A 12,147-nucleotide genomic window follows, 5' to 3' on the forward strand; every position below is an offset into this window, starting at 1 on the left:
TAGCCTCGCAATTTCGTTACAGCTGTTTGGTGCGTGAAGGCAAAGTTGACATACATTTTCATTTCTAAGTAACAGCGGCAGACTGGCTGTAGAGAAGATATGAATGAAGGCATGATGACGTAGCTCTGGCTGGGGTGCGAGTTTGACTGACAGGCTGCCTGTCCAATCCTAGCACTTGAGGGTGGGACTTTTGCGAATTTTTCCCGGATTCCGACTACGAAAAGTGTATTTGCGGAGGGTACGTGTGGTGGCTAGCTAGCTAATTCTTGTCTTATTTGTGGTCTGATAAACAGAAAGAGGAAACGACAGTGCGGTAAGTGAATGTGGTGCACACCGCTCCACAATAAAATAAAAAAGAAATCAGTGTACTGGGAAACACTGGGTTACTATATGAAGCACATGCACATGCCTGTGCTTATCTGGTGGGAGGGTGCATTTTTCAATTCTGCAATTTTTTTCCCCCTGCCTTTTCAGTAAACTACCGACCCCATTTAATTTTGACCCTAATGTCAAGATGTGGGCTTGCTGAGTCAGTCCTGTTCTGATCCCAATGTGTACATTTACACCTACATTAATATGCATTTTTTCTTATCTTGTTCAAATATTCGGATACAAATTGTATGCTAATGCAAGGTGTCAATGGGGTATGTTTTGTTGAATCTGTACAAAAACTACTTGTCTTTCAGAGACAATTAAAACATGAAAGTTAAACTGAAAGTGAAAGTGTAAAACAGAGAAAACATGTTCATTAGCTTTAGAGATGCTAGTAGGCAGATTTGGTTACCATTTGATAGAACCAGTTTGCCTTCTATATGCTGTGCTACGCTAACTGCCTGCTGACTTTATATTTACCGTTCAGATGTGAAGTGGTATCGATCTTCTCATCTAACTCCCAGCTAAAAAGTAAATAAGAATAAATAAACCTAATTTCTGAACTGTTCTCTAAGGAGTACACTAGTGTGAGTACCAAGACTGCATCACTCTAATGAGCTGCTTGAGCTGTAACTATGATTCATCGGGGAGCTGGGGTGTTTGGTGGGCAGAGGTATTTCCTCACTGCAGTGTGCGCTCATTCACTGAGGTAACTAAAGTGAGTCACACATGCAGCTTGCCAGATGGACTCCATGGCCTGGTAAGCTTTCATGTACTGATACTTAAACAGGTGCTACACAGTCATCGTTGGAAGTGTGTCTTTGTGGCTGAGTTACATCAATAGGAGATACAGTAGTTGTGTGTATGATTATCAAATATATATTACGAAGGCTTCAAACCCCTGAAGACACAAGCTGCAATGTAGTTTGCAGAAGTAAAAAAAAAAGACTGCAGTGAAGGTTCTATGACGCAAGTAAAGACCAATCATGAGGCATCTGGGTGTAATTTGTTTGACAAATAAATTGCGCATCACATCACTGAGACAGCTGAAATCATTTAGTGACTGTTCCGAGTGAATCTCTGGTGTCTGTTACACTGGCATCTCTTGCTTCCTCTGATGCCACACACAAAGTGAATACACAGCATCTGCAGACTTCAAGTGCCTCACTGAAGTACTTCAACATTTAATATGACTCTGGATATTGTGAGACTCCAGTCGCTGCTTTCTTCATCCACTAGCTGCTGTACTAAACCGCATTAGTCACCAGGAGCACGAGCCTCCGAGAGGACACCGGCAGAATGTGAAGGAGAGGCATGAGAGTTTTTATCTCTGCGCTCCGAAAATGACTAAGGAAAGAGAGGAGCTGATTCATGTCACCTTTGTTGCGTCTGTTTTTTCCTCTCCCATTCATCAGAGGAGGGCTGTGTGAATTAGCATGGTTAGAAGAGCAGCTGCAGATGTGAGCCACTATTCACATTGCCAGATTTCAGAGAATCAAGTCGAGTGAATTCGGGACTTTTATCTTCTTTAATTATGTAAATCATATGCCACAGATATTTCCTATCAAGTCAAGAGGCAGGGCTTTTTTCTTTCCTCTCAGCAAATTTTCAATGAGACTCCCAAGAGAAGCAGGCAGAGGAAACAATACTTCAACTGCACATTACAGAAAATGGGGTCTGGGCTCTTTATCTCTGACTATCAAGGGCTGGTGATAACAAATTATCCTTTCTGTGTATCTTTTGAAGTATTTTTTGTAGCGATGTTTCTTGCATTAAAATACTGTACTTGAATGTTTTATTGGCATCCTCTAGGGAAGACAGTTTTGCATGCTATCTCTCACTACATCAGAAAAACCAGACTAGCATGTTAGATGTCAACATAAAAATACAGTTATATTGAACGCTCATGGTAATTTAATAAGTAGGTCAACATTTTGGAAAATGTGCTTTCTTGGTAAGTGTAAGATAAAAATACTGATTTGCACAGCGACGCTACACCACTTGCCACTAGTTAGCTTAGCAAGATAGCACATGCACACAGTACTATGGGCTACACTACGCACATTTCAAGCTAACGTCAATACAGCTGGTAAATGGGTTCTTTAAGGGAAATCAACGGACTGCCCAAAAGGTGAAGTTTCTGTCTGGTAAGCAGATTTTGTTACCACTTGTTACCTGACAAAGTTCGGCTAGCTCCAGTTTCCACCTGTTCTCAGTCTTTGTGCTAAGCTAAGCTAACTAGCTGCTGTCAGTAGCTTCAGACATGAGAGTTAAGGTGCTTTCACACCTGCACTGTTTGGTTCGGTTCAATCAAACTCAAGTTTGTTTGCCCCCTAAGTGCAGTTCATTTGGGCAGGTGTGAACACAGCAATCGCACTCAGGTACGCACCAAAACAACCAGACCGAGACCTCCTTGAAGAGGTGGTCTCGGTCTGGTTACAAACGAACTCTGGTGCGGTTCATTTGTGGTGAGAACGTGTTCCGACCTGGATGTGAACCAACTGCAGTCACATGACACATTGTTTGGGTTAAACATGAGCATGTTACAGTCCTGGAGGATTATTAATGTGCACCTCCTCCTGTACTGCCTTAATATGCACATTCAGCACATCCAGTGCATCAAAACATTGTTTTCTAGTTGGAGCCGCGCCTCGTTTTCAAACTGTATGGTTTGACTAAAATGAACAATGACAGCAATATAGTCCACGATGAGCAGCGCTAAAATCCGCCACTCAGCTCATCGTACCACCGTGCAGAACAAAGCGTTAATCTTCTGCTTGCTCACTTGGCACCCCTGAGCTAGCTCACATTACGCGTACAAGCCTCTCATCCATGGGTCGATGCACACTTCCTCAGTAGGTGGGTGTAGTTCAGTAGAAAGAAAATAGTTCCAACATGAAACTGCTCACAACAAGGCCTGTGGATTATCTTGAGCAACTGGGTCGTGATTTCTGGAAAGAGACATTGCTGTTGAGTTTTTCAAACTTATTTTTTTGCTGTTTTGAGCACCACAAGCTGAGTGCCATCTAGTTCCACTATATTTGAGAGAAAGCAGACATCTCTACGGTTGATATCTCCAACACTCGGCAACTCACATTAAAACAATCTAGACTGATGAATAGCACTACTGGTAAGAGGAAAAATATGTATTTTTGATTTTATGGTGACCTGTCCCTTTAACATGAGCTAAAACGCCATCCATCCAATTACATTAATATCTGGTAAATGTTCAGCTACTCAGCTAGCCTAGTAACATGTACCGCATGCAGTATATTTCTAAATGGTACATCCTAATCGAAGTTGATAGAGCTGATGTGTGTAACAGCTGCAGGATAAGAGATTGGTGCCTCAGCAGACAGCAGTCTCTATAACACAGGACATATCCCTGCCTGACACTCTCTCGAAATTCGTGTCGATTCATGTTTTACTTTTCTTTCGTCCCCCCTCTAACTCCTTTCTGAATTGCATGAAAAATATTGTATCTGACAGTGTAACACTCTGAAGCTGCTATGCTGAATACACTGAGCTGCAGCAGTTTTACCTTAAGTGTAGTTTTACATAAGCAATTTAACTTCTACTTGCAGATGTCAGAGAGGTAGCAGCATTTCTGCCTAACAGTCCATGGTACGAAGTCCTTCACTTGATTCCTCAGTAGATTTTACTCCTATTGACTGCACCTCTTCACTGTAATTTCCACTGAAGGGCTTTGCCGTCCTGATTTCTTGATAACAACGCACAAACAAAGCCTTTGGAGATATATCTGTGGTCCCTCTTCACCTCGATAGCTTTCCTTTCAATAGCCTGTAGCTAGTAGCATGTTATTCGGATGAAAGGTCAATGTACTGCATAAGTGTTCATCATATAAACAATGACACACTCAAACCTCCAATGGTAAAATGCCCCTGAAGGTGCAGTGGATGTGGAGACAAATTGGCATACCGCTCGTGCTTCCTGGCGCTGTGCCTTTCAAGGCTCAAACACACTAAAAAAGTTGACAGTGTTATTAAACCCAGTCGAGTGTAGGTGAAGGAATATTAAATCGTGGTTATGCCCTGATTCCTTGTCATCAATCCTCACGCTGCCTCAGTAATGGGATCTCAACCAAAGATGAGGCAAATTAAGAAAGCCAAGGTTTTACACACAACCGTAATTGCCACGATTGTGTTCGACAATACCGATTAGTTTGCTACGCTCTCTCGGCTTCTCCAAGCCCTGTAAGCTGAGGAGTGGTGCTGCTGAGCTGAATTAAAATCTGACACTGCTCCACGTCGTTCCAGATATAGAGAGAGAAGAAATAACAGCCGAGCCCAGTCACAAGAGTGTCCCAGCCAATGACAGTATATTGCCAATGGAAATACTGAGTGTGTGCAGACAGACAATCAATAAAAACTGCAAGAGGCTCCCACAAGGGCGAGTTCCCTGGATGATGTTTGTTATTCATTTGGAGCCTTGCTGTTAGAGCTATAAAGCACAGGAGTGCTCACAAACAAAGAAGTGAACTGACAAGAGCAGTAAGGCAAAACAACCAGTAAAAAAATTGTACCTGCAGTGAAGTTGTAACTTGCTGAAAATCCCACTCCTTCCAGTTCGCCGTCTGTAACAAATTTTATCCACAGATATCGGCCACTACTCCTGATATCCGGCGGGCTTTGCTGACCGCAGTACCGTCCGAGTATTGGGGAGAAGCCAAACGGTCCATCCCGGACCTCGATGTTGTCAAATTTACATTCCCAAGAGGACTCGATTGAATAATTCTCCTCAAAGTGTAGATCAATACACTGCCTCGGGGGTGCTGGAAGACACAATGGAAATAATTACCACCTAGCACACAGCAGGGAGTGAAATATTAGTCATGCTTTCATTGATGAACATTCAACCTGTTTCATTATCAGCACACCCACACGCTCAATACCTCCAATCCTGGCTGTGAGTCAATTCATCTCTAAAACACCAGAGCAGTGATAGATATTAGCCTCTGCGCTCACTTTGGTGATTTTATTAACCCGATTATCTGCACTGATCAATCAAATACCACCTCCTAATGTGAAAAATACCAGCCTGTCTAATGAAACCACACATCTCATCACTCTGAGAAGATACTATGATTCGCCCCCTGAGGAAAGCCCAGGGATGCTTTAGAGAACAAATAGCTGAATCATGTGGCTTTTTAAAAAACAGAATATTCACCTTCAAGGATGTAAACACACTCTGTGTTTGGGGGGTATTTGTTTGGGTAATTGGGAGAAGTGAAGAGACCTCCTTCTGGTTCTTTCACCCACGTTCCACATTGACCTGCAGGCTTCACTCCAGAGTTGTTCTTCACTGGAAACACACACACACAGCAAAGAGAGAAGAGAAAAAAGTGTGAGATTAAAGCTTTGAAGGGAGGATATTTAGGGAGTGAAGACATGCGGCTGTGGTGATGGAGATTACCTGCTGTATCCTTCCTTGTTGCCCCAGACAACCCAAGTATGAGAAGACTTGCAACAACTGTGAGAAGAGAAAGACAAATACATTTTGGATTGAACACTGTGACGTGCACATATTGTTTATTTTCTCTTAGTCCCTCTGTTTTGTGTACAGCTTGATTTCAGCTGAGGGAGGGTTGAGTCAGCAAGGAACACATTTCAGGTTTTGGATTTCATGTCCTGTACATCAGCAGTATGCTAATGCTAAACCTGAGCCTGACTCAACCAGACTGTAACCTTAAAGACAACAGCATACAATACCTAAAACAATCAGAACAACATGCAAGTCTTGGTATATTATCAGTTATAACGATTTTATATTTTGTTACGTAAATTAAAGGAAGCCTTTCTAATAATAGCTCTGACTATAACTTCTACAGGCCTGTACTTTTACTATGGGCAGCCACTTAATCTGAATGACTCCTATTTTAACTCTTAATCAGCCATAAGCCTTCACCAAAGTCCTTATAAATATCAGGGTATGTCAAAATAACTAAAAATTGTCCATAAAACTACTAAAAATATTACTGAAAATGACTCAAAAATGATCAAAGTAACTGAAGATACTACTAAAAATGACAAAATAATCACTCAAATTATAACAAAAAAACTACAAATGACCACAAAATGGTTTAAAAAATAAATAAATATCAAATAAACAGAATTTGATTTCAGGAAAATAAAAAATAAAAATAAAAAATACTACAAATTACCCCAAAAATGATCAAAGTAACTTAAAAAGAAATGACAAAAAAATACAAAAAAAAAAAAAAATACAAATGGCCAAAAGGTGATTCAAATAATTAAAATAAATGACAACAAATACAGAGAAAAGATTACACATGATAAAAAACACTAAAAAATAAAAATAAAAAAATACGGATCAAATCTGTTAAATTTAAAAAATGACCAAAAATAACTGTAAAAAAAAAAATAGCCAAAAAATACTCCAAATGACTCAGAAAATGATCAAGGTAACTTAAAAAATAACAAAAATTTACTAGAAAATTACAACAAAAGGCAAAATAATTATAGTCATTACAAAGACAGAAAAAATAAATTAAAATAACCAAAAAAGACTACGAATGATCCAAAAAATATTCCAAGTAACTTAAAAAAAGACCAAAATTACTAAAAAAAGGACTACAAATGATACAATTATCATAAAGTCACAACAAATGACCAAAAAATGACTAAAAATAACAAAAATGAGAAAAACATAGCTTAAAATGACTGTGAATGACCAAAAAGTGATTGAAATAATTAAAATAACTTACAACAAATACAGAAAAAACATTACAAATGATAAAAAATAACTAAAAATTACAGTAAAATGACTGCAACTGATGACAATACCTAAAAACTAATAAAAGTAATTATGAGTCACTACCACAACATCTGCATCATGACTTGTCACTAATCATATTTCTTAAAATGATGAAAATAAAAATATATTTATAAAAAAGAAAAACCTGCAAGAAGTTACAGTGTGACCTTCAACAGTGAGTTTACAGGTTGTGAGATGCGGTATGTCAGTATCACCTCCTCATATTTGTTTTTTCACCACTCTGCTCCTATTCACACTTTAATCTGTTGCTCTGATATTTAGCGTCTTTAAACGCCGATTAAAGGATTACTATACTTCTCTTTGGTGAGGGTGCCAGCGAGCAATAAGAGCTTTGAGCAAGTGTGCTTCAGCTGCTGAACACGGGTGTCTTACCGTGATGGAAGCTGTGCCCATGTACCATGTCTGTTCCTTTCACAAACGGCTTCAGACTCAACTAATTCCATTTAGATTTAGGAATACTTGGAGAGGAAAAAAAGATTGAGACGAGAGTTTCTGGAAATTCACACCAGGAAACCGCTCATACCGGCGAAACAACAACAACATCAACAACAACAACAACAACAAGGTAAAAAGCAAATTTACTCCTCAGTATCACTGGGAAAGCAAAAATCCTTGCAGATGAACTAATCACCAGTTTCATATAAAACCAAAAACAGTTCTAAACACTCGCCCGATTTCCATCCAAGCGTTTCTAATACCCTTTGGTGCTTTTGATGCACTGAAAGGATTAATAGTCCCGTCATCAGCCCTTCTCTAATCGCTCCACCTTTGCAATCTTCTTTGGGAAAATATCATGGACAGCCTTGTTTTGTCCTCTTTGGTCCCTTTATCAGGAGAGGGGATCCTTCAGGAGCAAGGAAAACCACGCAACACTCATCTCTGCAGCGTTTGCTCCACTCTTTTTGCGGTGCGTAAAATCCCCTGGAAAACACCGGGTGGCCAAATAAAACGCGCAATTAAGTGGCTTTTCGTTTGGGAGTCATTTGTCGCGTCTGCCCCAAAAGCTGAGAGTGTTGTTCTGAGAGCATCCCATCCCCGTGTTGGCTTCTATCAAGTGGAGAGTCCCCGCAGCCAGCAGGAGTTAATGTACGATCTCCCTCCTCCTTCCTTCCGCTCGGTCCACACTACAGCCGTCCAATGCGCCACAATCCTGAAGCACGCATTGAAAACTTCTCCAGGACACGACTTCCTCCGCACACACACACATACACAAACAAAGAAGGAGTAGAGCAAGAAGCGCTTGTTACGTGTGTGTGAATGAGTGTGTGCTGGAACAATAAGCACGCGCCGCAGAATTCATTCCAGCTCGTGGAGATCTGCCGCGCAATGGAGAAATGGAGAGGTAAGCAGAAACAGGCAATGAGATATGAAATGAAATGGAATAGACAAGCGCAAACGCGTACATGTGAGAGTTCTGATCAAACATGGATAAAGCTGCAGGATGAAATAGACTGCAGGAACACAGCACTGTTATGTATGGTAAACAACAGGCATCAAAGCACGTCTTTGATCCTGCTTTAGCTCATCTACAGTCACCACTTTAAACTCCTGCTCTTGACATCATCATAATGTCTTTGCTGTATTTGGGATACGCACTGAAATACAGCAAAAAGTGCCAGACACTTAAAGGTGGATGATCTTGAGATTAACACTGTCTCCACTGGCATTTTTTTCTGTTATTTGTCTATTATTTTCCTCAGAAATGTGACAAAGAGCCATTACTTCCTGAGGTGTGGGTGCCAGGATGTATGTATGGTGTAGCCACTCTCACACCTGATGACAAAGCTGATCAGAGGGAGCCCAGGGACAAGTCAGGGGCTCAGACTCCCAAAATAGTCTTGGCACCAAGCAGACAATATCCATCTTCAGATACTCCTGCTGCAGAGGCAATCTTGGACTCAGTCCCCCTTCTGCGTGTATGTTAATGCTACTGGTTAGCATCCGCTGGACAATTCGGATCAGCTCGAAATATACTGTTAATGACTTAATGAACCCCCCACCTCCCTCCCCAATCCTCGTTTTGCTCATGACAGACTGGAGCACAATTCTCTCTTCCTCTGTGTGTTTTCCTTAAACCCTCTTGAGATGTCTCAGATAAAGACGCGCTATCGTCTCCAACGTCCTCCTCTTAATTGCATCCTGTCCCAGAGATTGGCCTGTTACTCACTGCTCTCAAAGTGTTTTTACAGCAGGTAATGCAGACACTGCAGGAGCCACGCTGACTTTGAGAATATGTGTGGGAGTGGGGAAATCTCAGAACTCTTTTCAACTAATAGGCTCCTGCTAATCTGTTATATAGAGTGATTTAATGGACTTGGGATTTAGACCCCCCCTCCCCGTCCAACACAAGAACTGAAGCTTAGCCAGTGGACTTTCTCGCTACTGTACAATCGACTCCCATGAAGACTGAGACCCAAATTTCACGAACCAGCATGACTGAAAAGAATTTAAAATGTCAATTTCTCTGCAAAGCCTATTATAGATCGTAAAGTCCAAGGGGACGTCAATGATATCTGCGCCAAAATACAATGCAGTGCCCGGAGGTTTTTATTGATTAACAGTGGTGCTGTGGTGTCGGACAACTTTATAAGCACAACGCCACACATTTCTGACGGGTAAACTCCAAGATAAAGCAGCACAGCTATATGGGAATTATTCAAATGAGGCTTATCTGGCCCACTGTATGCAACAGTAGCCCCAACAGCAGCCTCTAGTCGAGCTCTCCGGCATGTATAAACTGTCTGTTTGACTGAACGGCACCGAGGCGGCGGGAGCATCTCAGGGAAATAATTCATTCAACAGCACCCTCAAAGTCTGCCATTTTTAATTAAGGAAGTCTATCATTTAGCCGGAGATAACTATTGTGCTGTGTCGGCCTAACCTAAATTTGTAATTGTAATCAGTTTGGGGAAATGGGGCATCCAAGCCTGGAACCATACGTTTCACATACAGCACACACACACACACACACACACAGGTAAACGCAGCAGTACGCTACACTTCTTCTGTCCAGCTTCAATTTAATTACCCCAGGCTTGTTTCCCCGAACATCAAGGCTCTCAAGCTTCACTTAAAACATGCAAATAACAGTCACAACCAGTATATTATCCCGCAGCATATACAAAACAGCAACTAATTCGTGATTGCATCCTGTTCATTTGGCTCAGACCTGATGAACAAATTGGGCATTCACCTTCTACTTTGTGTCACTCTAATGACACTGCCAGCACTGCTTCTTTTGTCAGTCCAACAGGGGACAGCGCTAAGGCGGATAAACACTTAGGCTAATGCCTCCAGCCCGGTGGGACTCAAATTAACCTTATTAGTGATGCATTGAGCAGTTTGTTGGCCCAAAAAAACACACAATTTATTTGTCATTCAAGGCGCCTTGTAGTTCATTAAGCAGGCCCCAGTTACAAGAAAGGTTCGCTCCGACCACGGGCGAATTTTGAGCTGCTCTTTATGCTACATTAGCTGTCTGGGTCTCTGGTGATAGACTGCCTTTATCCCAGCCCTGCACCTGGAGCCAGCGGGAAAATAATTCCATCAGATGATAGCCCATAAACTACCTGTGGCTTCGTTTTTGTTGAGATGCCTTTGTTAGTTTGCAATGCAGCATGCCACTATAAGCCCTGTGCTCTCTCACTATATCATCTTATACTGTGCAACATGACACAAACTGTATTTGACACAGAAACTTATTAGAATATAAAATTATAATGTATAATGCAAGCTGTGCAACTACATGTAGAATAAAAATCATGATATAGTGGATTTTAGACATTATAGTTCTGCACTGTCCCCACCCCCTCTGTTGGGGTACCTAGCACACAGCTGTGGTACTAAAAGGTGGAGCTGTGAACACTGCAGATTGTTGATTGGTCAATAGCGGACGGTCACTCTACTCTACGCTGGTTTTGAGGCTCATGTAACCAATGTTCATACTGTAGAGAGTTTTATATATATTAGTAAGCTAGTACTCTTAAATGTGGGGGGGGGGGTGTATTTCCTCATCACCAGTGACACAGATGGAAGTCTGCACCTCGATTATCATCTACAGAACAGAGTTGAACACCAACATTTTCAGAACAAAATCAAACAGGCTGCAGTGAGAGTCTCTCTCCATGGGATATTTAAAAATAGTGGATTTGTGCATTAGTCCTTCTCAGGCAAGCTCAGGAGTTTAATGTGTAACGCTTTTTTTTCTCATAGTGAGGATTAGAATATATGCAGTTCACATGGATCCACTCATTACTAATAGTGCATGTCATATAAAAACTAGAGTAATGGTCAGAGTTGTCATATGGAATATTTAAGGTGTGATGATTGATTCATGTCTTCATTTCATGCATTGAGTAACATTACAAGTTAACGTTCCACCTTAAAAGTCGCTGGCAGTCGGCCCAGTGAATTAAGTTAAGGCAGCAAAACATCCTTTCATTTTATAGTTACAGTTTACTAATAAAACTCTCCACAGTATGAACAGTGGTGACATGAGCCTCAAAACCAGCCACAACTCAGCCCTGAGCAGAGTGACCGTCCTCTACTGACCAATCAACAGACTGCAGTGTTCACAGCTCCACCTTTTAGTATCAGATCTGTGTGCCATCCACAACTTTTCACAGTGGAAACGGAAAAAAAGCCTACCGAACTGTACTGTGCTGTACTGCTTGGTGGAAACGCGGCTTAAGCAGACCTAGGGTCTAGGTACCATGTCTGAAGGGTTACTTTTGGTTCCAAAGGTACCATACCCAAAGTGTTTAGTAGAAATGGGGCTTAAGTGGCATCTAGTGGTGAGGTTGTAGATTGCAACCAACTGAAGCTTCTCCCATGTGCCAAGCATGTAGGAGAACTACGGAGGCCGATGCAAAAATTTAAAAATGCAAATGGCTTTCTCTCGAGACAGTGTTTGATTTGTCCGTTCTGGGCTACTGTAGAAACAACATGGTGGACTCTGTG

At 41.3% G+C, this 12,147-nt stretch overlaps 1 protein-coding gene across 4 annotated transcripts in view; it reads right to left on the reverse strand.

Moving 5' to 3' along the window:
• Positions 1-8,448, reverse strand: part of neto1l (neuropilin (NRP) and tolloid (TLL)-like 1, like) — a 112,972-nt gene extending 104,524 nt beyond the window's left edge. For 3 of the 4 annotated variants that reach the window (XM_049564789.1, XM_049564790.1, XM_049564791.1), the window contains exons 1-4: positions 7,561-8,447; positions 5,806-5,862; positions 5,560-5,694; positions 4,916-5,164 (exon numbers count right to left, since the gene is read on the reverse strand). In XM_049564789.1, the coding sequence (XP_049420746.1) occupies positions 4,916-5,164; positions 5,560-5,694; positions 5,806-5,862; positions 7,561-7,588 (469 nt within the window). In that variant the 5' untranslated portion in view covers positions 7,589-8,447. Of the gene's footprint in view, positions 1-4,915; positions 5,165-5,559; positions 5,695-5,805; positions 5,863-7,560 lie in introns of all 4 variants that reach the window. The other variant, XM_049564792.1, reaches the window with a different exon arrangement.
• Between the last annotated feature and the right edge of the window lie 3,699 nt (positions 8,449-12,147).

The sequence above is a fragment of the Epinephelus fuscoguttatus genome, linkage group LG21 (genome assembly GCF_011397635.1).
Source record: "Epinephelus fuscoguttatus linkage group LG21, E.fuscoguttatus.final_Chr_v1".
NCBI lineage: Eukaryota > Metazoa > Chordata > Actinopteri > Perciformes > Serranidae > Epinephelus > Epinephelus fuscoguttatus.